This window comes from Poecilia reticulata, linkage group LG14, assembly GCF_000633615.1.
Source record: "Poecilia reticulata strain Guanapo linkage group LG14, Guppy_female_1.0+MT, whole genome shotgun sequence".
Classification (NCBI taxonomy): domain Eukaryota; kingdom Metazoa; phylum Chordata; class Actinopteri; order Cyprinodontiformes; family Poeciliidae; genus Poecilia; species Poecilia reticulata.
In genome coordinates, this window is record NC_024344.1 from 5,160,463 (window position 1) to 5,186,985 (window position 26,523).

Here is a 26,523-nt window from a genome sequence, read left to right on the forward strand (position 1 = left end):
TCATCCTATTTTTAATTAAAACAAATCCTGCTGACTTTTAACGAATGTTTTTTTGTTTCCTAAACAGGTGCTGTCCTTCACACACCCGGTGTCGTTCCACTCTGCAGAGACGTTTGAGTCTTTGCTGAGCTGTCTGAAGATGGATGATGAAAAAGTGGCAGAGGCTGCTCTGCAGATCTTCAAGAACACAGGCAACAAGATGGAAGAGAGTTTCCCTCACATCAAATCGTACGTTTTTTTCTCTCCACATTTTATTCATGTTATAAAAATAAAACGCAATCCAGGCAGTCCCACCAGGGCTCCATTTATTTCAGTGAAACGTGTACAGGATGTAATTCTGTTTTTTTGTGACTTGAACTAGTTCTTTACCAGTTTCTAATGGCCTTCTCCTGCTGCTCCTCCTAGTGTCTTACTGCAGGTACTGCAAACCAAAGCTAAGAGAGGCCCCCCTCGTCAGGCCAAGTATGCCATCCACTGCATCAATGCGATGTTCACCAACAGGGACACACACTTTGCCCAAATCTTTGAGGTCAGTTGGTGCTTCACCTCTGTTCCGTGAAACAGAAAACTGTAAAATATGGAGACTAGCAGCTTTTTTCCCCTCGTGATTCAGTGAAAATGATGTGCTCAACAACTGGACTGTTAAATAGAGAATTTTCAAATATTGTGTTTTTCTTTTTTGCTTTCAGCCCCTGCACAAAAGTCTGGACCCTGCAAACCTGGAGCAGCTCATCACTCCTCTGACCACCCTGGGTCACCTGGCCCAGCTGGCCCCAGAGCAGTTCGCCGCGCCGCTAAAATCTCTAGTCGCCAACTTCATTGTGAAGGATCTGCTCATGAACGACAGGGTAAAAATATATATATTCTCTATCCTCCAGATTCATGCTGCTGCTTTTGTCATAGAAGCAAAGATTATTATAGTTTGTGAATTAAGCTGATGCCTGAAATCTATTTTATTTGTAGATCCCAGGCAAGAAAACAACCAAACTTTGGGTTTCTGATGACGAAGTGTCTCCAGAGACGATGGCTAAGGTCAGTGGTGAACTTTGGTCTGTTGTTTCTGCTCCTGCAGAGGAGAAACAAAATGTCTTCCGTCCTCCATTCAGATTCAGGGCATCAAGCTGATGGTGAGATGGCTGCTGGGAGTGAAGAACAACCAAAGCAAATCAGGCAACTCCACCCTGAGGATGCTGACTGCTATCCTGCACAGCGATGGCGATCTAACCGAGCAGGGCAGGATGGGGTAAGTAAACTAAAATCACCCCCTCTCAGCGAGCGCTTTTAGACTTTAGTCTTTAAACATACCTGTGAAAGGATAAAGCAATCCTTACTGCCTCTCATCTCCACTGCCTCCTTTTATTCCCGCTAGTAAACCAGACATGTCGAGGCTGCGGCTGGCAGCAGCGTGCGCCCTGCTGAAGCTGGCTCAGGAGCCCTGCTATCATGAAATCATCACCCTGGAGCAGTATCAGCTGTGTGCTCTCGTCATCAATGTGAGAACGTCCTCTGAACCTTCTTATTGTGTAAAGTCTCATCAGACTGTGGAAGTTATGTATTTATTTATTTATTTTTTTAAAGATTTGCTATTCAGAAAACATTGTGTTGAAATGATAAACATGCCAGGTCAGATGTGTTAAATATTCCTGCGGAGTCTGGAAAATTCCCGAAATTGATTAATGGGCCCTCCAAGATGGATGTCCATCACTCGATCCAGAACTCTTCCATCAGTTCAATAAACTGCACATCTTTTCTATTTAAAATGGTTTAATAGATAAAGAGTACCTTGACATTTCAGAATGAAGACTGTAGGAACCTTAAAGTTCATGCTGCCATTTTTTCTTTCACCTCCTTCCTGGTCTGTTCCTAATGAACATTTTCATTTCTTCCTCTTTCTTCTTCCCTACTATTTTACCACCTGAATCCTGTTGCGATGTCCTCTCACCGTCCCTCTCGTCTCCCCCTTATCTCTGCAGGATGAGTGCTACCAGGTGCGACAGTGTTTCGCCCAGAAGCTTCATCGAGGCCTCTGCCGCCTCCGCCTGCCTCTGGAGTACATGGCCGTGTTCGCTCTGTGTGCCAAGGACCCCGTCAAGGAGAGGAGAGCTCACGCTCGCCAGTGCCTGGTGAAAAACGTCAACATAAGGCGAGAGTATCTGAAGCAGCACGCAGCCATCAGCGGTAAAGAACGTAAACCCTCTGAACGGTTTACACCAGATTTTCTTGTTACTTAGTAACTGTACTCCAAAGCGATCTTAATACTATTTAAATATTTCAAATGTAGGATTTTAATAAACCTGCTGAATTACTAAAAAGAAAACTAATCAGTTTGTTGTAAGTGAAGTGATATTGACTTTGTGTTGGAACAGACAAGTTGTTGTCTCTTCTACCGGAGTATGTGGTTCCCTACACCATCCACCTTCTGGCTCACGACCCGGATTACGTTAAAGTTCAGGACATTGAGCAGCTGAAAGAAATCAAAGAGTAAGTCAGATTTAATACAGTTGTTAGGGATTGTAAAATTTGATTAATAAGTACATACAGGATAGAAGTTGTTTTCTCTTAGGTGGGTTTTTATTATTATTTATTGACTATTTATTAGTATTAGTATTATATTGTTATAGTACGCCCTGGTAGAGATGTTGAAAAAATCTCTATTTTTAACAAAGAGGATTTTAGTAAAAGTTTGAGTGATGAAAGCTTCCATTTAAGTACATTAACTGTGTTGAAAAATCCACATAGAAAATAAATATTAATACATTTGTAGGTTATCAAGATTTCTATCAAAATAAATGCAACTGTAGGATTGTTCATTTTTAATTCTTTTTATTTGGTGGTGTCTGAACATTTTGTTGATACTGTGATGTGAAATGAGGCTGATATCTCTTCAAAATCAGAAATCAGATTCATTATACATCCAGCTCAACAACATGGTTTGTTATTTGAAATATTATTTCAGTTTGTACATTTAGACATAAACTCAATGTATGTCTGTTAAAATTATTGCAGTCCACAGCCACTACTCAGGCTATGAAAGAGTTTAATTGTAGTTAAACAAGCATCACAGATGTTATTAACGTTGAGCTGAAATGCGGAGCACGTATATTGTTTGCTAATATTCATTGCAGTTCTTGAAGATATTGATGAATAAGTTAAATGTATAATTGAACGTATGTCTATTTTTCTTCCTTTGCAGAGCTTTGTGGTTCGTCCTCGAGATCATCATGGCCAAGAATGAGAACAACAGCCATGCGTTCATCAGAAAAATGGTGGAAAACATCAAGCAAACAAAAGACGCCCAAGCCTCTAGTGATCCCAAAACCAATGAGGTAAAAATGACTTTTCTAATGTGAATGATTACATTAAGTACTGATGAATTMTTTTCTTTATGAGGCATTTTGTGGATCAAATGTTTGCCTCTCCATTACAGAAACTTTACACAGTGTGTGACGTAGCCATGAACATCATCATGTCAAAGAGCACCACCTACAGCCTGGAGTCCCCCAAAGACCCTGTGCTGCCTTCACGCTTCTTCACCAAACCAGACAAGGTCAGTGGCTCAGGGGCTGATGGGAAGGTCTAGACCAGTGGTTCTTAACCTGGGTTCAGTCGAACCCCAGGGGTTCGATGAGTCGGTCTCAGGGGTTTGGCGGAGCCTCTGCCGCGGAGGTAAAGACGCACTTGTGTAAAGTCGTGATGACGCCCCGCTTTGTCATCACTTGCTGCAGAGGATCACGTTACATTGCTTAGCCAATCAGAGGATCACGTTACATTGCTTAGCCAATCAGAGCTGCGGAGGAGCTCTGATTGAAGGAGCTCCACTCTCAGCATGGATTTGAACTTGTGTCTTTATTTACTTCAGCAAAACTCACAGTTTTTACCAAATGCTGTAGCTTTCGGTGTACTTCTAAATCTGCTTCTTAGTCGCATCTTTTCGGGGTTGCTACTGCCTCTAGTGGCGTGGGGGTGGTAACACAACTAATATAATTACATTACTAAATCAGAATACCGCAAAGTCTTTATTATTTATTATTAATTTTTCATTCTCTTAAGAATGTAGAGCTAATTAAATGATCTAAATAAGACCTTAAAGTGGTTCCAGTTTCTCTCAATGGCCAACCTGTTGAAACTGTGGCAAATTTTAAATACCTTGGGTCGTTCCTGGACAGTCAGCTCAACTTTGCTGGAAACACTGACTATATTTTGAAGAACTGTTGTCAGAGACTCTACCTTTTAAGAAGACTTAGTGATCATAGGTGACCCAACTAGATTCTTGAATTTGGGGGTGGGGAAATCATATTTTACGTATTTATCACTACAGAAGGGTTCAGTGAATGCGCATATGAAACTGGTGGGTTCGGTACCTCAGAAAAGGTTAAGAACCACTGAACTAGTTGGATTCATTTTCATCAGAGTCAATATATAATAATGAAAATGAAGTGTGCAGAGAAATGTGCAGTCTTTATTTTTGTTTTGTTTAAAATAAAAATGATAACTCTCTTCACTGACACGTAGAAATGAGCACAACCGCAAGATTTACTGCTACGGGTTTCGTCTCTCATTCACTTGTATCTTGTCGTGTTTCAGAATTTTAGCAACACTAAAAATTACCTTCCTCCAGAGATGAAAGCATTCTTCACTCCAGGAAAAGTAAGCCTGCCAAAGCCTCTAACTTGCTGTTGCTTTCCAATTTGTGTTTGTACTCGAGCAAAACCGTTTTCCATTTCTTCCTTCCATCTCAAGCCCAAGTCTGCGAACGTTTTGGGCGCGGTAAACAAGCCGCTGTCATCGGCGGGTAAACAGCTCCAGAGCAAAGCCTCTCGTATGGAAACTACCAGCAACAACGACTCGTCATCCAATCCGGGCTCCCCGCAGCGCGGCAAAACCAGGTTTGGTGCATGAAAACCGGCATGTTGCTCAGTGGAAGATCTTTCTTCTAGTTTTAGAAATTCACCTATTCTAGTCGTTAAAAATGCACAAATTATTATTATTATTTTTTTAACATATTTATGAATATTCAGATAAAAATTTGTGCTAAAGTAAGCTGCTGTTTCTCCCAGACATGACAGCACAGAAATGGATCATAGTGAAAACGAGGATTTCAGCCTGAAGAGATCAGACAGTGTTGACAAGGTAAGATCCAGAAAATTATACAAACTGCTGGAAATATCTCAAATTTAGAGTCAAACGTAGAAATTTTGAAATGGTTTGTAAGAATCCTCTCAGGTGGAAATTTAATTTTTATATTTAATTCCACATATAAATATAAAATGATTTTTAGATGCATTGTGATGGAAATTAAATTATTCAGAGGAGTTGCTAGGTTTTAAATTTTAAAGAACACGTTTTTCCGGTAGGAGGTCATCATGGACAAACATGTTGTCTGAAATGACACAGTAGCTCAGGAGCAGACGCCTCGTTTCTGGGATCCAGCTAAGTGATGTCAGCCATAAATCCCTATTTTAGTCTTTGAAGCTGCTGTACAAACACCAGCTGGACCAAAGTCAAGACCAGATGAGCAAATACAAACTCACTGGTTCCAACTGCACACACATCGTTTTGTTTGTCAATGTCTTCTTGGAGAAATGCTAAATGTAAGCTATCAGGAAGTTTATGTTTCAAGACCATCAATGTTGCATTGAAAATAAATAGAAAAAAATATATGTTATTCTTGGGAAGCAACAAAAACCCAGTTAGGTTTCACTTGGGGGGGGGAAACACAAAATTATTGTCGGTTCATTCAAAGCATTTAGACGAGGCCAGGATTTTATGGAAACGGGGAAAATGAGAACATTTTCATTTATCAGTAATCAGTTAACATTACTAACAATAAACAGCCGATTCTGGAGAATATAAAGCCTCACTTTACCAGTGAGATTTCCAGAAAGATGTTAACATTTCCAGATTCAGCTACACGACATGTTGAAAACTTAAACAGAACAACTTTTGATTGATCTATTTCTATCTCTCTGTGGAAACCTGAATGAAACTTGTCTCTGAAGAATATCCTTTTTAACGACTTCTAGGGTCTTTTAAACACTCCAAAATTAATACTGAAACTTTGTAAAGACTGTTGTTATGGCAGCCTTGTATTCCCAGATTAACACCTGAGTGATCCGTTAATCCCGTTCAAATCTAATGTTTCCTCCTTCTGCCACAGCTCAATGACTCTGTTCTCTTACAGGACATGGAAAAGCCCCGCGCTCGCAAACGCGGCGTGACGTCCAGCGACGACCAGGAGAGCAAGCCAAAGCGCGGACGCAARAGGGGGTCTGCCAACACCACCGCCGCTACAGAGTCTGAGGACCAGTGGGACGAGGACAACCGACCAGAGGATGAACAGAACAGCCCACCGAAGAAAGGACGCAGGGGCCGACCACCGAAGTCTGCCTCTTCCAACCAGGAAACACCCGTAAAGGGGAGGAGGGGGCGAAAAAAGGCAGCGCCTCCGCCAGAGGAAGACGATGATGAGAACGAGGAGGATGAGGAAGAAGAGGAGAGGGTGGACGACGAGGACGAAGATGACGAGGACGACAAAAGCAGCGAAAACATGGAGGTGAAACCGAAGGGCGGAAGGCAAGCCAGGGCGCCACGGCGGCCACAAGGGTACGCGTGGTTCACCTTCGCCGCTGCATGCTGTGAACTCGTCGCTTTYTGTTTGACTAAAACTCTTGTTGTCCAGCAGCTCAGAGTCGGCAGAGTCCGTGCCTCAGAAGAGGAGAGGACGTCCACCTAAATCAGCTCAGCCAGCGGCAAAGAAGCCGACGTAAGAGTCACGTCAGCTCTTTCCTTCAAACAGGCGCTGCTCTCAGCTCAAAGCGGCAACAGTAGCAAAGCTGCTCACTGACTGCAACTGGAATTGTGGTTGCTCTGCACAGGAATTAAAATTCATTATGGAATATGTAAAAAAATATGTATTTCTTGAAATTTAGGTTAATRTGCATTCTTCAGTCAGAATGCTCTTTAAAGAAATGAGTGTTTAATTGGCTCTGTGAAATGTTCCCCTTGACAAGTCGCAGATTTCAATGTCTTTACATAATTCTGTGCCTTGATATGTAAACTACAGTCCCTTACAAAAATATTGAACTTTGATCTGCTTTGAACACAAACCTGTTTTGGGGGGATTTTACTGACACAAAGTTGATCATAATTGTAAAATGAAGGTGGGAGGGGAAATAGTTTTTCAAGAGTTTGACAAAATAAACTCCTGAAAGTGCAGCAAGACTCTTAGTGAATCATAAAACTAAAACGTTTTCTTTCTTTCTTTCTATATTTCTACCTGGTTTGAAATGACTGAGATGTTTGCTCACTCTTCTTAGCAACTTGGCTCAGACTCCGTTAGATTAGACAGTACAATATCTGTGAACATTGGAGTTTGAATTGAAGYTCAGTTTGGACTTTGACTGGGTCATTCTAAAAGATGACAAAGTTTTGCTGTGGTCATTACATTGTGGCCGGTTTGTGGGGTATTTCAGGCGTGGAGGGCGATCGAAAGCTGCTGCTGCTGCTGCTGCTAAAGATGACTCTGAAGACGAAGAGGAGGAGGAAGAAGAGGAGGAGCAGGACGATGAGCCAGCACCAAGGGTACTTATTGAAAAGCTGACTTCAGTCATATACGGATCATATTTCAGTAATTAACAGAAATCCATAACTTTAATTTTCATCGTTTTGTTTTTTTATTTTCCTGCTTCCAGGGTCGCAAGAAGACAACCGGGCGAAGAAGATGAGCTGTGGGGGGGGGGGAAACGACGACGCGTCTCAGTTGTATTCRAGGAGGAAAGAACATGTGGACATTAAACTTTTTAAACTTTTCATATGCCTACGCTCCTACTGTTACACCTGTGTACACTCTTGCATATACCACGTACACACTACATCAGAACATGTGCATCGTCAGCTGTGGATCGTTGCTTCGTGTCGCATTGTGATGATGTTTGCCACATTAGGTAGAAATCATTTTATCAAGAAAACAAAACAAAAAAATCACTTGTAAATAGTCTTCTGTCTGGTTCATGTTCTGTTGTGTTGGATGCTGACTGGGGGGATGATGTCAAGACTTTTCCCGCTGTTATAAAAATGTTCCCATTGACACAATATTGCTTATCAAACTTCCTGCTATTTAAAAAGAATCAGATTACCCCTCAACTTTTTGTGACTGTATATGTGTCATTTTACTGTTAATGAAATGTTTTTGTTTACAGCTATGTATATTAATACCGTTTTTTTTTTTATTTTTTTTTTTTACCATGGGCAAAATACTTAAAAAAAAAAAAAAAAAAGATAAAATGTTCCAAATGTGGAGTTTTCTGGATGTTATTGTAGTGTGCATTTAATTTTTAGATTTGTTCTCACTGCTAGAAGGAAGTCCTGAGCAGCTATGGTTGTCGTGTTTGTCACTGCTGGTTAACTTGGCTTCACATCCACCCAGTCACGTCTCCCGTTGTATCAATATGATTCTCTATAAAACCTGAAATGTTTGAATTGTTTTTATTTTGTTTTGATATCATTCATTTCCTTACTTTCATATCCTGCAGTGACGACTTTGTTAAAGTAAAAGCCAGCGCTCTGTTTGCAGAGGATCTGGACCCTCGGCTATTGAAAAGCGATTGCTTGCTAGAAGCGTGGATTCTGTTGAAGTTCACATTTTTACCAAGTCGCCAACGTTTGACCGAGGCATGCGTAATACACCAGTTCAACTCAAAGAGAAGTGCCGAGCTGAACGAGAAAACGGCTGTCAATGTTGATTCAATATTTGGATGAATGGTCAACACAGACTGAGAGGCCTTGTTCACTTCCTCCACTGCCAAACTACAAAACGGTGCACAAAATTGACATTATCGTTCACAACTTCTCCATCTGCTCACTGATTGGCCCTATTGAAAATCTGCAGGAGGAATCCATCTCAATGGGAGAAAGTCCAAAAGGAGCACTGAAAGGAGATGAGGATCAAGTCGAGTTGCGCAGGAAGGCAWTGGCCAGGCTAATGTTGCCCTAAGCTAAACAAAACTTGCCAAATGTCATACACTCCAAGGCTTTGTCATGCATGGATTTAAAACAGATTTGAAAGCACGCCTCCATTTTCTTTCTGGCAGATGCCAAGAGGATGTAGGAKGTCTTTAAAGCATTCTACCCACAAACCCACCATGTCCTGAGTCAGGATCTGCAGTACACTGTCCCCATGCAGTGTTGGTGGTGCACCGTCTCCCTCTCCTGAGATGCTGGATGGCTGACCAGAACCTCCTCGAACCTGTTTTGAAGTCAAACTCAATAGCTCTGCTAAATTCTTCCCTCGTCTCAAATTTTTGCCTCGGCAGCCACCCGAGCCACATTCCACTTGTAGTACTGGTTCCTGTCGGCTGCTTCTGGGACCCCACAAGCCAAAAAGACCCAACAGGGCATCGCTCACCACAGGTATCCACCGGCCGGTTACAGGCACWCAACACCTTGCTGCCACATCTCTGATCTGCCACCTCAACAATAGAGGCTCAAACGTGATGTGTTCAAAACTCTGCCATAGGTGGGAGATGAACTCCATCTGACTGGAGAATCCACCAGATGTCCTCAGCAGACATAGTATTTGCACAAAAGTTCAATAACAYCATCCTCGGGTTCWGATCCTCTATGTCTTACTGTTGTCAACATGAGCRTTGAAGTGCCTGAGCAGAACARCGGAGTCCCKGGTWGGAGCGCCCACTCCTCCAMRAAGGGTAAGGTCACTTGTCCTACTTGACCACACTTGTTATGACCTCTCCCTCCACACATAGGCGGAGGATGGCTACCTTCTTGTTCACTGTGGTGTACATACAGGCACCAAAAATGCCCACTCCTGCTCAGCAGGGACAACTGCAGAGTTGAAGAGTGTCCAACCCGTCTCGAGGAGACCGGCTCCAGAGTCGTTCATCAAGGCAAGTCCAACTTTATCTTGCTGGATCCGATCAACCTCAGTGGTAACTAGCAGCTCCTCGAACTGAAAATTAGCCTKTTGGTTCACAGTAAATAATTACTATGCAAATGTAAGCAAATATGCTAATATTAAAATGGCTAAAAGTAGCTTACACAATGTAATTAGTAGCAAAATATGATATATAAAACTTCTATTATATTAAGAAAACATAACTTTCATGCCTAATCGAGTTCTCTTAGGAAAGTGTAACTCACTTTACTATTGACACTTTCATTTTTAAAGAGTGAACCTTTATTTTGGAGCTCCATGGCTAATTATTATCCCTGTTAATCCCTGGTTTAGGCCTTGTTAGTGCATTTGAAAACCATTAATAATGTAACGTTTACAAGACTGTATCAAATTCCTCTCTGTTTAATTTCCTTAACAGGCACTAAGTAGATTAATACTCTGCATAATAATAAGGGGAGATCAGATTACAAATGTAGTTTTACCAAAGCACAAAGAAACTTACTTAAAATGTAATAAAATAAAAATGTTGCTGGTAAAGTTTTGGAGATTTTCCTTTCCAAAAGTATATTTTAGTGTTAATATACAGTAGATTCTTCCATCTAACAGCTCCAATAAGTAGCTAGTGTGCTTTGGCAATGCAACTGGCTGAGCACTGATATTATTCGCTTTGTGTACTTTGTGTATGTCTGTCACTAACCGCCCACCCTCAGGCTGCCTGGCATCTGTTAATGATGTTCATCCTGTGTTGTAAAATTGCCTGTTCTCCGTKCTAAAGAAGGCAATTCCACTCGAGTTTTTAAATTTTCCAAAGCACCTCTGCAGAATGGAAAACAACCTCTACTCTGGTGTGTTCTTTTCCCAGTCATAATCCGTGACTAGGTCTATAATCCTGTGCTGCTCTGCTGCCTTTCTAACCTGCAGCAGTAAATGACAAGTTATTATTCCAGACCTTCACTGAGCTGGAAATGTCTGAAAACCATWAAACACACGCAGTGTAAACTTGGACATCATAAAACCCAGAACAGCTTGTAAAAATGTGCACACGTAACAACACAGAGATCGTTTTTTATAAGAAGAAACGCAGTTAAATTTTCATTTTGATTTGTTTTCATTTATTACGATGGTTTTATTTAGAGTGACAGATTGATGGGAAGATGTAGTGCATTTATTTAAGAAAACATGGTTGAGGCTGGTAAACACATGAGAATAAACACTACTCTATCATACGTGGAGGGTAGGAGGGGGGAGATGAAATCAAAGCATGTTTATCTGTAAGAATGGTCCAGTTGAAGTACAAATCAAATGTAGAATCTGTAGTGAGACAGGATAATTGATGTTCACTGATCCTTTCAATCTGACTGAGCCTTAGTTATTTTGCAAAGTAAAATGGGGAAGTATTTCATCCTCTTGATGTGGAAAGCAGGTAGAGACATACATGAAGACCTGCAGCTGAAGAAATTAAGGAAATACAAATGCACACCACTTTTTTTGTTTGTTTTAGAAAATAACCAAAAATATAGAAAAGCATGTATCCTTTTCTTTCTACGTCACAATCACGTTCCAGATTTCAATACTTCTGAAGGGCTCTACAGACCTCCTCTGAAGTTGGGATTTATTTATACATTATCTCAAATYAATACTAGTGCAACTACGTGTTTTGAATGTTGCAGTACAAAGTGGATAGCTGATCATATTTTCAGCAATTACCCAGTTTACTTGAAATGTAATCTGTAACAAAACCAAGATTCCAGACTGGCTGCATTATTTAACTGATACGTTTATAAAGTATTCATAAACAGCCCCAAAATATATTTTTTTTTCTTTACTAAAATAATTATTACTTGTGATTTCTTTTTTTTTATTATTATTATTTTCCCTTCTACTTTAGCCTTCTTTGCTGGCAGGTCAAATTTGTACCATTCTTGAACTGCAGTGACAGTCCATCCACACAACATCATTCTGGTGTCCTCTGGTGACCTTTGAACCCACACGACATCAAATTTCTATCTACCATTGTTGCGTGTTATCCATTAAACTTACCTGCTTTTTGACTCGAGCACAAACAGACTCCCACTCTTCCTCAGAAGCTATGTATGGAAGAGGCCTGGGTTTCCAAGCAACCGAGTGATAATCAGGAGGATAAGGGCCTGATGTGAGCATGGTGCAGCAGGGCGCACTTAGTGATCTGCCAACCTGAGCGAACCAGGACCAGTGATGGAAATGCAAATGGATTCTATTTTTATGTCGCTTTCGGATGCAGGTAGGAGATGATCTGCCAGCTGAGGCTGGAGTAATGGAGCTGTTTACCACGGTGAAGGCCTCTCCGTCAGAGGCTTATTTTTCCTGATCTGTGAAATTCTGATTTAATTCGATTCGAATAATAATTTAGGAAGAAGTGAATCAAATGATCGTCTTAAATGACCACTGATGTGTCCCTGCCGACGCACCGATCACTGTGGCCCTCAGCAGGAAGCTGTGCTGCGCCTCCAGGCCTTCGTGCGTCAGGTGCTCTCGTTAATAAATGACAGATTTGGAGAGGCATGCGGGGGGTTCACAGCTGACTGACTGCTCCGCGCACAGTCCCGTTTAAGTCTCCAAGCATGGCGAGGTGAAGGTCACTGAGATCAGGAATCATGAGTGGGCTTTTCGCCCTCTTGACATTTCTCGCCCTTAGTTCTTCAGACGCGAAGCCCCACGCTGGGTTGAAGACGTGGGGCCGCTTCAGCAAGCTGCCCTACCCCGGAGACAAGGCTTTCCTCTACGATACCTTCCCCAGCGACTTCATGTGGGCGGTGGGCACGGCGGCGTACCAAGTGGAGGGGGCGTTCGAGAAGGACGGTAAGGGGCTCTCCATCTGGGACACCTTTACGCGCGGCGGGAACCGCATGGCCACCGGGGACGTGGGCAGCGACAGCTATCACAACATCCACGCTGACATCAGAGCGATCCGCCAGCTCGGGGTGACCCACTACCGGTTCTCCCTCTCCTGGTCCAGAATCTTCCCAAACGGGACGCGCGGAAGCTACAACGAAATCGGCACCAACTACTACCGGACGCTCATCAAGAGGCTGAAGGAGATCCGCGTCCAGCCGGTGGTCACCCTCTACCACTGGGACCTACCCGAACACCTCCAGCAGAGCCTGGGCGGCTGGAGCAACCCGGAGATGGTGGAGATTTTTAAGGACTATTCTGATTTCTGTTTCCATGCGTTTGGGAATGACGTGAAGTACTGGATCACCATCGATAACCCGTTTGTGGTTGCGCAGCACGGATACGGAACCGGGGTGGTCGCTCCCGGGATAAAGAATGACCCCGATCTCCCATTTCGGGTTGGACACAACTTGCTCAAGGTTGGTTAAACTAAGATATTGACATCTTGCATACTAGTTCCTACCAGGTTTAATATCACTTTAATTTAACCAAGAAGTTTGCTTATGAGAGGAAATGACATGCATCATACATCAAAACATGACAAAACGGAGGAATATGAAATCTGGAGAAAAAACAACTGTTTTCATCTATAATTAAAACTGTGTATATTAAAAATGAGCAGTGGTGTCCAAACAAAATTTTAGTTGAAAGAGCAATAAGAAGCCCTGTCTGCAGTTTACTAATCTGAATAAGAGACACAATGAACATGTGAAAGAAAGGGAGTCTCTTTGATGAGATTAAAATTAAACATTTTGACCTACTTGCAGAACTCTATCACTTTATTAACACTTTATTTGAAGGGGTGTGCATAAGACTGACATGACACTGTCATAAACATAACACCTGTCATGAACATCAAGAAGTCTTTATGAATGTTTATGACAGTTGCCATGAAGTGTCATTCTGTAAATAATGACATTTTTAATGCAAAGTTGCTCTAAAAGTTGCATTGAAAGTCCATTAAAAATGCAAATTTGGCATTAAATTGTCATAATTTACTAAATCGTGCAAAGTTGGCATTTTTAATGGACTTTCAATGCAACTTTTAGAGCAACTTTGCATTAAAAATGTCATTTACAGAATGACACTTCATGACAACTGTCATAAACATTCATAAAGACTTCTTGATGTTCATGACAGGTGTTATGTTTATGACAGTGTCATGTCAGTCTTATGCACACCCCTTCAAATAAAGTGTTACCCATCATTCCTGTCTTGAAACATGGGGAAGCTATAGAGTTGATGGGATGGTGGATGGGACTAAATGTAGGACGATCCTGGAGGATTAAAGACATTAGATTCACCTTCCAGCAGGACAACAACCCTAAACATGCAGTCAGAGCCACAGTGAAAGGTTTAGATGAATTTGTGTATATTGAACCGGCTCAAACTCAAGGAAGCTTAAAGTATTATGGTCTAAAAGGCAAACGGCAAACAAAATACCCCCTTCTGAGCAGAAAAGAAAGACACTTCTACTAATTAGAAGAGTGTGGCAGAGTTCCTATCTTTAAGTTAAGACTGAAACATGGGAGACGTAGCTCTATCACAAAGAACCCAATATTTTATTACATTTTTTATTTCTAAGAAAAACAAAGAAAAGCATTTGTCACTTTGCTCCCACTAAAATTAAGCTCTTCATAGTATTTGGTCTATCACTTTAAATGTTAAACCAGGAGTCTTTGGTTATAAAATGAGAGCATTTTAAAAAGAGTGCACTAGTAGCTTCAGTACTAATTTTGTCCCTTTCAGTTACCTGGTTCCACTAGTTATATTATTATTAGTGGTATTTTTTCACAGTTGACATTTTTCAGTAGGTTTCCTGCCTGTATTTGATGCTGCCATCTCTCTGTCCTCCAGGCTCATGCAGCTGCGTGGCATCTCTACAACCGCCGCTATCGGCCTCGGCAGCAGGGAAAGCTCTCCATGGCGCTGGCCTCTCACTGGATCAAGCCCCGCCGAACCCGCCTGGAGAGCCTGCGGGAGTGCCAGTGCTCCCTGGACCACGTCCTGGGCTGGTTCGCCCGGCCGCTGTTTGCAGACGGAGACTACCCTCCCTGCATGAGGGAGCGGCTCGGCTCGCGCCTGCCGTCCTTCACCCAGGAGGAGAGAGAGCAGGTGAGGGGAACCGCTGACTTCTTCGCCCTGTCCCACGGGGCTACGCTGAGCTTCCAGCTCATCAACGACAGCCTGAAGTTTGGGCAGCTGGAGGACCTGGACCTGAGGATGCTTCTCTACTGGATCAATGCAGAGTATGACAAACCACCCATCTTTGTGGTGCAGAGTGGTTGGTGAGTTGGCATTATATGCTGATATTTTTCTTTCTTTATGAGAATGTTTGAGGGCAGTGTTGAACCAAGTTTTTATTTGAGACAGGTACGTCCTTGGAAACACGAAGACAGAAGACCCCAAACACATGTACTACCTCAAGAGGTTCATAGCAGAGGCGCTTAAATGTAAGTCAACTTGTTTTTGATAACAGCAAAAAACAAGGTTTTCATTTATCCACATATTTAACGATAAACTAAATATTATTCATTTCTGACGTGTTTGTTGTCCAGCGATCATCATAGATAGAGTGAACGTGATCGGATACACAGCCTGGTCCCTTACTGACGGCTTTGAGTGGCACAGAGAATATGGGATTCGCCGTGGACTGTACTACGTCGACTTCAACACTCCTGACATGAAGAGGGAGCCAAAGACATCCGCTACCTTCTACAGGTTGCCTACATTACATGGATGGAAATGATTGGTTTAAAATATGTGTGATTCAATTTGTGCTTCAGCTGTTCCATAAGGATTCTCTTATCTTTGATTGAAGGAATACTGTTTTTGCCTTTTGTCACATTTAAATGTTTCAGATCATCAAAAGCACTTTAATACCAGACAAATGTAAACAGTGTTCGGTGACTCCCCAGATTTTTAAAAGGATTTAATTTTGGACTTTGACTAGGCCAAAATTAAGCCCTTATATTTAGAGGGTTTCTGCTGATGTGTTTGAGGTGATTGTTCTGCAGTATAAGCCAAGTGTGTATGAGCTTCATGGTTCCATTAGTTACTGCATGTTGACCAGACCTGAATTATCAAAACAGCCCCAGAACACGACACTAGCGCCACCATGTTTGATTGTCAGTATTTTGTTCTTTTTGTGAAACCTGTTAGTTTTAAACCAGAAGTATCAGGACACACACCTTACAGAATGTTCCACTTTTGTGTTTTCATTCCACGGAATATTTTTTTTTACAAAAGTCCAGACATTCTTTTGGGAAATGTGAGGCGGTCTTTGTGTTCCTTTTGGTCACCAGTTGTTTTCACTGCTGAGCCTGCCATGGACATCATTTCTATTGTTGAATCATTAACTTATCTGAGGCAAATGCGGTCTGCATATTCTTTAAATTGTTATTTATGTACTGCTTTGGAGGATCTTTCAATATTTTAATTCTTTAAAAGGAGATTCCTTGATTTTACAGGCCGCACACTGGTCAGGCCTGGATAAGCTAATGAAATAATGATACATTTCGCTTTTATACTTTCAGGTTAGTTTGAATCGTAAATGCAATCATGATTTATTTGCTTTAGTTTGACGATTTGAAACATTTCAATCTTTTTTTTCATAATTTCTACAGAAACGTCATCCATAAGAATGGATTCCCTGAACTTCCAGAGAACAGACCAGCACAAGGAATGTTCCCGTGTGATTTTGCATGGGGTGTATCGGCCAACTCCATCCAGGTGTGTTAAAGTATGTGCAGTTGGAACGTAGCGCAGCAAGAATGTTTCCTGCGAAATGGGACTTCTATGAAATATTAACTGTTTTCTTAACTTGGGTTCAAAGATTCCCATGTGAATCTCATATTAGGTAAAACTCAAACAGTGTTACAGCAGGTAGACAAGTATTTTACTCTAGATCCACCTTTTTTGCATCGTTCTGGTTTGAAGCTGCTGTGCTGATAAGTATAAGGCTTTCTAGCTTGCAGTTTTCTTGGTTTAAAGTCCAGCTGAGTTGCAGGAAAAACATCTGATCCTCTCTTAATCATAAACCTCCTAAGCTCCCATTTTGGCAGCTTGGCTAAGCGGGACTGGACCAGCTGTCATCGATTTATCCCATTTGGCCTTTATTTGCGGTGGTGTGTATTTCCCGAGTGTAAGCTTGTGTGTGTTTGTACTAGTGTTTGTTTGTCCTTGTGTCATAGGTGGAGACAACTCCCACCCAGTTTGCAGATCCCAATGTTTACCTGTGGAACATTTCCAACAACGGAGAGCTGATCAAGCTGGAGGGCTTGAGTGCGCCACCTTTACACCGAGCCACACATTGTGCTGATTATGCCACAATCCGCCAGCAGGTGAGCCTGCCAAACATCTCCCAGTTGGCCAGCTTTAAACTGAGAAATAAATCCAGAGTCCTGGATGTGTTTTACATGAGCATTTTGATGCTGATTTGTCTCGTCTCGCCTTAAAGTAACTGTGCAGAAAGTCATAAATGTTGTTTTAGGAGAACAGTTTTTATCTTTGTCTTCTCTCGCATTGTGTAGTATTGACATTTATTATTGCTCGGCTTTGTCAATTGAGATAAATAACTGCAAAACAAAAAGTTACCTTTAATGAAAAGCTATAAACTGCATCTGCTTAACTGACTGTTTTTATTCCTGCCTTATTTCAGGTGGATGAAATCAGGCAGGTGGGGGTAAACCACTTCCACTTTTCCCTCAACTGGTCTGCTCTGGTGCCCACAGGTGACGTGGCTTATCCCAACACCACCCTGCTGGGATATTACCGCTGCTTTACCCGTCAGCTGGTGCAGGCCAACGTCACACCTGTGGTCACCCTTTGGCACCACACGCGGCAGCGCAGCAACCTGCCAACCCCGCTCGACACTGCCAACGGGTGGCTCAACAGGTCAGACGTTTAGCCAATTATTTCGATGCAGATAGTTTTTTTTAAAACAATGTCACTGACCTAGTGCATAGCTTCTTTTCGATACTGTGATGTGGGCTCCAGTAGTTCACAGACTTTGATCACCAGCTAAGTATCGAACCTCTGATATGCAGAAAATACTGAAGATGTCCGTAGCTGCAACGGCGTTTACAAGGGTGCAACTCAAATGTGGCAATAATAACCTGATAGCAACCTGACTAAATGTCATCCTACCCAGACCCAATGCTCTGTTTGCACCGATGAAGATTTACTCATGTCCACCTGCTAAATGCTTGGATCTAGTCCAACTGTCAGCAACCTAATATACGCTCTGATTAATCCGGCTAATAATATTTCGCCATTTCGTGGCACCAGAATAGCTCTGAACTGTCATGATGGAAAGTCGCGTGTTCATCCTGAAAAGTGAAATCTACACATGCGCCATACCAGACAGTTACACACTTTTCCACATGCCTAGATGCAGATATTAAATAATATGACAGCATAATAGGGAGGTAACTGTGCTCTGAGCAGAGCCCTGCTTTCTAGCTTCTTTCTAGCTGGTAGTCATGGTGGCTGAATTGGGGGTTGTTAATAAAAAAAAGCTAAATTTCTACTTATCCAAACTTCTCAAGACTGCACATAAAACCTGAGTACTTGCATTTAGTTTTGTTTCAAAATGTACTTGCAGATGTTTTAACTGACAATATCATATTTTGTCCTCAGTAAGACACCAAAGGCCTTTGCAGACTATGCCAGGCTTTGCTACAGAGAAATGGGGGCCCATGTAAAGATGTGGATCACCTTGAATGAACCCAATGATGAGATGGTGAGCTATCAGGAGGGCCACCAGATGCTGCTGGCTCATGCTCTGGCCTGGCGCGCCTACGACCAGGAGTTCAGACAAACGCAAAGAGGACAGGTCAGTAAAACACTTAGTGCCGAATAACTCTCCTTTTAAAGTTTTAAATGTATCTGTTAAAATGATGCACTTTCCTAGGTGTCTCTGGCTCTGCACATGGACTGGGTGGAGCCGGCATTTTCCTTCAGCCGAGAGGACGTGGAGCCGGCGAAAAGGGTTTTGGATTTCTGCGTCGGCTGGCTGGCCGAGCCGATCTTCGGCAGTGGCGATTATCCTGTGGGAATGAGGAGCTGGCTGCGACAGCTCAACTCTCTTGAGTAAGAAGAAAGAAAAATTCCTCCTTTTTTTTAATTCTTCACCTTTTTAGCTGCAGTGTGTTGATGACTGGATACAAATTCTTAAATTGGATGAAGCGTAGAATAGCAAAGTGTCACCTCTCCCCCATTCGTTTCTGAGCGCTGATTTTATGCTGCCAAAACAAAAGTTCCTACACTTCTTTCCTTGTTTTAGTTGTTTGGATGTCATTTCCAGTGATAGCGCGGAAACTAAAGAATCACCTATTTAAATATTACACGTTTTATTTACATATACATAGATAGAGACGGACTAATCAGCTCGTATCAGCGTCCTAGACTTCCATGTTACTCTAAAAGAGGCAGAACAAAAAGGCCTCTCATTCTGTACTTGAAACATTCCTCAAATTTATGTTGAGCAATAATGTATAGAGTTTTCGATTAAGTGTAATAGTCAAAATAAAAAAGTAAATAACTTTGCATACATGACATCAGTAGGTTGCATTATTTATCAAGTGCCGCGTTTCACTGCTGCAAGTTAGCATGTTAATGGTGTGTTGGTGAGTCAGGAAGATGGATGCATTTTAAATAAGTTTATGTTTCATTCTACCAATGGATTAATAAAGGTTTTCCAAATAAATGTGAAAAAAGGCAAAAGTGTTTGCCGCTATTTTCTTTGACAAAGTTACCTGAAAAGGTTTCTTGAATGTCATGTCAGAGCAGTTATTGCTTCCTGATGGTCTCCCTGCTTTTTTGAAGTGTTACACAATTCAAACAGATGAATTGTGGAAATCGGATTGGCAAAAAATGGGCAACTTTACACCATGGGTACCGCTTTTTGTCTCCTCTTTTACTCTCTAGCTCTTTTCTTATTTAAACAGATTGCCTGTTTTCAACGAGGAGCACAGACAGCTGGTCAGAGGCACGTATGACTTTTTCGCTATGAGTCACTTCAGTACCAAGCTTGTGACTCACGCCAAGGAAGACTCGTAAGTCAAAACCATTTTTTTGCTTTACGTTTGATCTAAAAACAAGCGCACTGAGCAGACGTGGAGTAAAAACCTGGATCCTGTTTTGAGCTTTGTGTGACCTCCATGTGAGCAGATACACTTACACAGAGATGCTTGAGGTTCAGCACATGATAGACACAACATGGATCATGTCACCCAGGCCCGTCGTGCCCTGGGGGCTGAGGAAGGCTCTAAACTGGGTAAGACTGGGCGACTTTGATCCTAGCAGTGCCGTCATGCACAGAGGATAATATTTAAATGAAGAACTGTGTGATTGTTACATGTGCTCTTTCTGTGTGAAGGTAAAGCAGCACTACAGCGATGTACCCATCTATGTAATGGCTAACGGAGTCCAGGAAGACCCAGCCCGTTTCAAAGACTCCCTGCGAGTTTATTACCTCTATAACTACATTAACGAGGCACTTAAAGGTAGGACTAATACAGCAGTTTTTACGTTTTATTGATATTTTAACTGGTGAATGTGTTAAAGAAGAGATTTGGCCTTTAAAACGGCTGAATCTTGTCCCTTATTGGCGTCTGTAGAGATTAATAATTAGACAGGAATTTACTGACCCCTGTGGATATCAGCTGAAAACCTTCAGCATTCACTAATTTGTTGAGCAACAGGTGCTTGCTGTGCAGTTAATGGTCCCTCACAAAAGTATTCACACCTCCTTACCTCATGGATACAAACTTTAATGTATGTCCTATGGATTTTACATGATGGATTAACACAAACCACTGCATAATTGACATGGAAGGAAAATAAAACATGATCACTACTTTCTTGTCACACTCAGCATTTACTCTGGATGGTGTCAACCTGAAGGGTTACTTTGCCTACGCCCTGAACGACCAAAGAGACCCGGGGTTCGGCCTTTACGGTCAGGTCCACGAGGAGGTCATCGTCAAGGCCTCCCTTTCCAACTATCGCAACATCATCCAGCACAACGGGTTCCCGATTCCCGGAGCGTCTCCACAGCAGTGTCCCGCGCCGCCACAGCCCTGCCCCGGCTGCCACATCCTCATCAGGAGGCCCGTCGTGGGCTTCTTGACTCTAGTGGGCTCAGGAGTTCTGATTACGCTGGGCCTCATCATTTACTACACCACCAAGAGGCACAGGGAGTATTACTGAGGAAGGGATGCAGACCAGGCTGCCGGTTCAACAGTTCTTATGTAACGTTAGGATGTGACTATAACTGAATCAATTCTACCTCCAAGAAACAAACACGAAACATAACCATCGATGTATAGAAAAATTACTCGTACACCATCAGAAAAAGAGACGCATCTAAACGAATGTTTGCTTCGTTTTAAAATACGAGATGTAGTTTTTGTCTCTTTGTGACGGTTAGGTATTGTTTTATAGGCATGGGCCCTTATATAATCCACACAGGCGAGTAAAAACATCAGTTTCCATGATTTTTATCAACATTTTTAAAAAAAGGTTTAATACATATAATTGTTTTTATATGAAACAGAAAAGGAATTTTCCTAAAGTTATATAATATATTGTACTTATTCATGGCTGCTAGGATTTTCACGCATAAACAGAAAAAATGTAGAATAAACACTACAGTTTATTCAAGTGACTGAATGAGCTATTATAGCTTTTTGGCATTTGGCTCTATGGAGTAATACAAATTAACAAGCTGATGTTAAATAGAACAGACTTAATAGGAGCATCGTCACAGCATGATGCTGCCACCACGTTTTACTGTAGAGACGGTGTGTTAGGGTAGCATTTAGGTCAAACACTTGACCTTTGGAACATCCTTTACATGTGTGCTGTATCCTCTGTATGGCTTGCAACAAACTGCAGATTGGACAATTTATGGCTCTTTTTTTTTGTTAGCAGTAGTAAGTCTTTGCTCACAAACTGTAATTTTAAAACCTTTTCCTCCTAACATGGGTGATTGTGTAGAGCTCCTTCAGTTTTCACACCATAACTGGTCATTTTCTAAGCAATGGGACACATTGATATAGGTACTTGGCCCATACCTATTTGTTAGGCTTTTGGTGCTTACATATTTGTCTTAAATTGTAATTTATTAGTTATTTAAGCGATGTCTCAAAGACCTATAGACCCTGTTGTCAGACATGCTATGAGTAAGCACAATTTGTGAATCAATTAAGTTTTAATTCATTAAACTAACTGAGGCTGAACTTCAGAGTCAAGTTGAAGAAGAAGCGGTTCTTGTAGCACAGAGATGCAGACTTTACATGTTACCAACATGGCGATTTATTGTAACCTCTCTGAACATTATAATACATTCCCCACCTTCCCAGTTCCGTCTTGTGTTTTCTCAATGGTTTATAGTCTGTGTGGAGTGCTGATGAATTTACCAATAATTACATAAACCCAAACTGCTATAAATTGTTCCAAATTATGGCACAAAGACTCTTGAACTCAAAACATCATGGCGTCCAGGCCGTCTTCCATAAACTTCTTGTACATGGCCATGAACTTAGCAATAAACGCCTCCAGGTGGTAGATGGCTTTGCTGCCCAGTTGGAGTCGGTGCTCATAGTAAGCAGCCAGGTGGGCCACCTCCGTCTTTAGCTGCCCGTCGCAGTTATTCAGCAGTTCTACCACTAAACCCTGTTACATGAAAGCAAAGGATAAATTTCTTTTGAATTTGAAAACTAGTTTAAAGGGAAGAAGAACTGATCATGATTTGACCTTTATGATGATGTCAGGGGGGATGCAGTGCGTCAGCAGCTCGTACAGCCTGGCTCGAACCTCCAGCAGCCTGAAACACAGAAGGAGGGCTCCTGCATTTGAACATCTCGCAGTCTGACTCAGCTCTTCCTGAACCCGACTACATCTCCTGTACACAAACACATTTCCCATCATACCTCTGAGGACTCTGCTGGCTGACGATGGAATTAGCAGTTTCCCTCAGGTACACCTCCCAGTCCGGCTCTGGCACATCCTGATCTGCTGAGAATGGATACCTGCAGAAAGTCGCCACGAGACACGTGAGCATACATTTCTGCAAAAATATTCATGCAAAACATTGTTGCGGAGACGCAACTCACTGCTGCACTCTGCACGCCTCGCACATCAGAAGAGCTCTGCGGAGGTTGCGACCCGACTTTACGCTGATCTGCTTGGCCAGCTCAGGCGGCAGCACCAGACCTTCCTTTTTACAGACCGACGTCAGAACGCTGCACACCTGTGAAAACAGGACGATCACAGAAGGTACTGGTCCAGAGTTTACAGGTTTGTGTTACCTCGGTGTCGAGGAGAAAACAAATCCGAAACGACTTGGAGAAGTGATTGTTGGCACAAATAAGTTACGAGACGCTTAAAACTATTTTAACACCATGCTTCTTAGAAAGACTGATGACAACTAGAAACATTTAACTCAAGACTAGATAGTGTAACAATCAATGGCAGAAAAAAAAAATAAAAAAAGATATATTTCAGACTCAGTCAATCTAAGAATAATTAAAGATTAAAAGTAGAACTTGCTTGCAAGATTTACTAAGAAAATGTCTTGGGAGGGAAAATAGATCAAGACCAGGACAGCTCTGACAAATTTAGAGGCTGGTAAAGACCAAGTCCTATTTATAATCTATTTCCCTATGATTGTATTCCAATTAAGTTTGTCCCCCCCCCCCGACCCCCAAGCTCCTTTTTACCTCCTCTGTGCTGGGCAGAGGAACTCTGACAGCCAGGCATCGGCTCTGGATCGGCCCGATGACCTTCGAGGTGGATGTCGAGCATAGGATGAGGCGACAGGTAGCCATATACTTCTCCATTGTGCGTCGCAAGGCATGCTGGGCGTCCTTAGTAAGTCTGTCCACCTCTGTTAGCAGCACCACTGAGAAAAAAGAAGATCCTTTTTTTGAGACGTATTATTATTTCTAGGAAGCTTTACTCTCTTAGCACAGCAGCTCTACGCCACACACTGACACTCAGAGATAGTCTCTTCTACCTTTGAACTCTCTCTGAGTGCTGGACTGGATTTGCTGGGACTGGGCCACAGTTTTAATCAGCTCCTGGATCACCACACGATCCTGGTTTCCCGCATCACTGGACAACAAAGACATAATGTTTCATGTTGCATTGTATTCCCTCTGAACAGCAACAAAAATATAAAAAAGGAAATAAAAGGAAGCATTAAACCATGTAGAAGTTTATTACCTTGGGTTAACCTCTAAGTGATAGTTGCTGGCTATTGTGTTGATCTCAATTTTCTTTTTTGATGGAGCCTGTGGTCAAAGACAAAGCAAACATTTGAAGTGACTATATATCAACATGTATAACATTATATTAGATATTATGTGTAATGTCTCATCAGGAGAATGGCAGTACTAGAATAGTGATGCGTTAGTAATTTTATTATGAAGTATCGTTACTCTTACTTGAGTAAAATTCTGGATTCTCTACCCACTGAATGAAAAACAAACATGTTTTAACCAAAAATTCACCAGATTCAGATACACACCTGCAGTTTTTGTTAAAGTTTCATGAAAGTAACTGATATGGAAACATTTTCTTTTGCCTGATTTTCTTTTGTTCCTTAATTATTGTCATTTTACAAATTAACTTTATATTTTGGTCTGATTGTGTAATTTTTAGATATTAAATGATTGATAATTTGATCAGGTACTGTCAGTGTTGGAAACCCCTCATGATCTGCAGGGTCTAAAAGTGTTTTTGTTTTACTAATTCTCCTCTCACCACAATAGTTTGATGCTCTATGCGGAGCTTCTCCACCCCTGGTCCATACAGTTCTCTCAGCAAACACATGATGCGGGTTTTTTTCCCCGCTCCTGATGGTCCGTACACCAACAAGTGAGGAAAGTCGCCACACTGAACCTGGAACAAGTATTAAAAGAAATGTTTAGTTCCTGTGGGTGTCCTGTTTTTAATAATATTTTTACATAAACAGAAATAATATTGTTACATAATACATAAAACAGAGCCACTTAATCACTTGGGTTTATGAACGTACAGGTTATTTACTACAGTTTCTCCATTAGTTATGATTATAGCATCAGTAACTATAAAAAAAATAAAGATTTAGACCTTCAAATATTAACATAGTTTCTACAATCTTGTTTATAAAAGGTACAATTAAAGAAAAATAATCATGAATCTTTTAAGATTCTTTTAAATGGTGTCATTGTTTTAAAATAGTTTTATATTTGTGTATATGTATTAATTTTGTTTTGTAACCAGGTTGCTGTGCACTGCAGACTTCTGCCCAGGTCCCCCTTGAAAATGAGATCTGGATCTCAATGGGGTTTACCTGGTTAAATAAAGGAAATAAAATAAAACTAAAAAAAATGAAAAAGGGTATTTTTCTCACCAACAAATGTACATTTACAATAACAAAAAAAATTATTTCCACTGCAGTATTTCACACAAAAAAGTTATTTTTTTCTAAACGTGTAAACTTTCCACTTGACTGTTTTCAGAGCAAAATTGCCTCTTATAAAATGACTTAAGTACTACTTGTCTCTCCGATCTGTTGTTTTTGTGACGTCACTGGAGAAGCTTTGTTGTTAAATTATAGGTTTGACCTCGAATAAATAGAAATGTACAATAAAACAAATGGAGCTGGCTAGTGGCTTTAAACCTTTCTAGAACGGAACAATATCCGGAGTTACACTTTTACTAAACATAGCCAATGTTAAATTTACTCAGGGAGTTCATATACTTTGGCGGTTAACGTTTCGTTAACATAGCAGTAGTAGTATTTTTTTATATACAGTAACATAACAGGCTATAGCTAGCCTGTGGATAAACAGCTAGCTGCTCTCACCAGGTTTTTCAGTTGAGCCGCTTGTACTTTGTGATAGTCAAGTTTCCCAAGGGACGTCGGTCGATATTTATCCAGCCACAAACTCATTGTGTGAAGACTTTAGAGTAATTTTTTTTAATCGTCACTGTTTACGGACAGCCCGTCTGCAGCTAATCTCCCGCGAAATGTTTTCTTAAACGTAATCAACCGCCCTGCCTCACTTCCTGTGCCGCGGTACGGAGACTCCAAGGAGACAAAAACCTCTAAATGTGCCAAGGCCCGTCATGTAACAGAAGTAGGCATGCTGAGTCGCTCTAAGTTGCATTGGACTGTCTGTAAGGACAGAATAGACCCCCTACCCTGCTGTATTGTTAAATATAATATAAGTTCATTTACTTTATATACTTAAAAAAATATAGATTTTTTTTATTTGTTTTAATCTTTTTCAAAATCCTTTTCTCTTTCTCACTGTTTTTTCCTGTTTTTATTTTAATTATGTAAAGCACTTTGAAATGCCTTGCCGCTGAAATGTGCTATACAAATAAAATTTGATTGATTGATTGATTGATTACACAGGGTTACAAAAAAAATTTTTTTGAAAATAGTTTATCTTTTGACAACTGATTTATTACAAACATTCACTACTGAATCCAAAAATAACATCCATTTGTATCAATCAGGTCACGTTTTTATGCTAAGTTAATTTTTAAATTCGAGTTTTTTGTCTAAATGGATTATTATGGATAATTAAATTTTTTTACATTATCGGTTGATTTTTAGTAATATTTCTCATCCGAATTAGATTTTTAAGATATCAATTGTTTTCTAACACAATTTATTGATG

At 41.2% G+C, this 26,523-nt stretch overlaps 3 protein-coding genes across 3 annotated transcripts in view; 2 read left to right on the forward strand and 1 right to left on the reverse strand.

Moving 5' to 3' along the window:
* pds5b (PDS5 cohesin associated factor B) overlaps positions 1-8,483 on the forward strand; it is a 29,284-nt gene extending 20,801 nt beyond the window's left edge. The window contains exons 19-35 of the mRNA XM_008427331.2: positions 68-228; positions 406-529; positions 690-848; positions 964-1,032; positions 1,107-1,243; positions 1,370-1,493; positions 1,974-2,178; positions 2,367-2,481; positions 3,194-3,326; positions 3,428-3,547; positions 4,585-4,647; positions 4,741-4,886; positions 5,058-5,130; positions 6,182-6,603; positions 6,683-6,763; positions 7,473-7,581; positions 7,692-8,483. Coding sequence (XP_008425553.1) covers positions 68-228; positions 406-529; positions 690-848; positions 964-1,032; positions 1,107-1,243; positions 1,370-1,493; positions 1,974-2,178; positions 2,367-2,481; positions 3,194-3,326; positions 3,428-3,547; positions 4,585-4,647; positions 4,741-4,886; positions 5,058-5,130; positions 6,182-6,603; positions 6,683-6,763; positions 7,473-7,581; positions 7,692-7,724 — 2,274 coding nt within the window. The 3' untranslated portion in view covers positions 7,725-8,483. The remainder of the gene's footprint in view (positions 1-67; positions 229-405; positions 530-689; positions 849-963; positions 1,033-1,106; positions 1,244-1,369; positions 1,494-1,973; positions 2,179-2,366; positions 2,482-3,193; positions 3,327-3,427; positions 3,548-4,584; positions 4,648-4,740; positions 4,887-5,057; positions 5,131-6,181; positions 6,604-6,682; positions 6,764-7,472; positions 7,582-7,691) is intronic.
* Positions 8,484-11,798: 3,315 nt separating this feature from the next.
* Positions 11,799-22,029, forward strand: kl (klotho). The gene is made up of 13 exons (XM_008427330.2): positions 11,799-13,260; positions 14,699-15,129; positions 15,215-15,294; positions 15,400-15,562; positions 16,468-16,573; positions 17,035-17,184; positions 17,502-17,737; positions 18,482-18,677; positions 18,756-18,934; positions 19,792-19,899; positions 20,015-20,120; positions 20,223-20,349; positions 20,721-22,029. The coding sequence occupies exons 1-13, from the start codon at positions 12,544-12,546 to the stop codon at positions 21,053-21,055; spliced, it is 2,934 nt and encodes a 977-aa protein (XP_008425552.1). The 5' UTR covers positions 11,799-12,543; the 3' UTR covers positions 21,056-22,029.
* A 109-nt stretch (positions 22,030-22,138) lies between these two features.
* On the reverse strand, positions 22,139-25,920 carry rfc3 (replication factor C (activator 1) 3). The gene is made up of 9 exons (XM_008427329.2): positions 25,701-25,920; positions 24,614-24,751; positions 24,074-24,141; positions 23,865-23,962; positions 23,569-23,750; positions 22,963-23,099; positions 22,780-22,878; positions 22,604-22,673; positions 22,139-22,522 (listed from the first exon to the last, which is right to left on the reverse strand). Exons 1-9 carry the CDS (start codon positions 25,785-25,787, stop codon positions 22,331-22,333), a joined length of 1,071 nt encoding a protein of 356 aa, XP_008425551.1. The 5' UTR covers positions 25,788-25,920; the 3' UTR covers positions 22,139-22,330.
* Between the last annotated feature and the right edge of the window lie 603 nt (positions 25,921-26,523).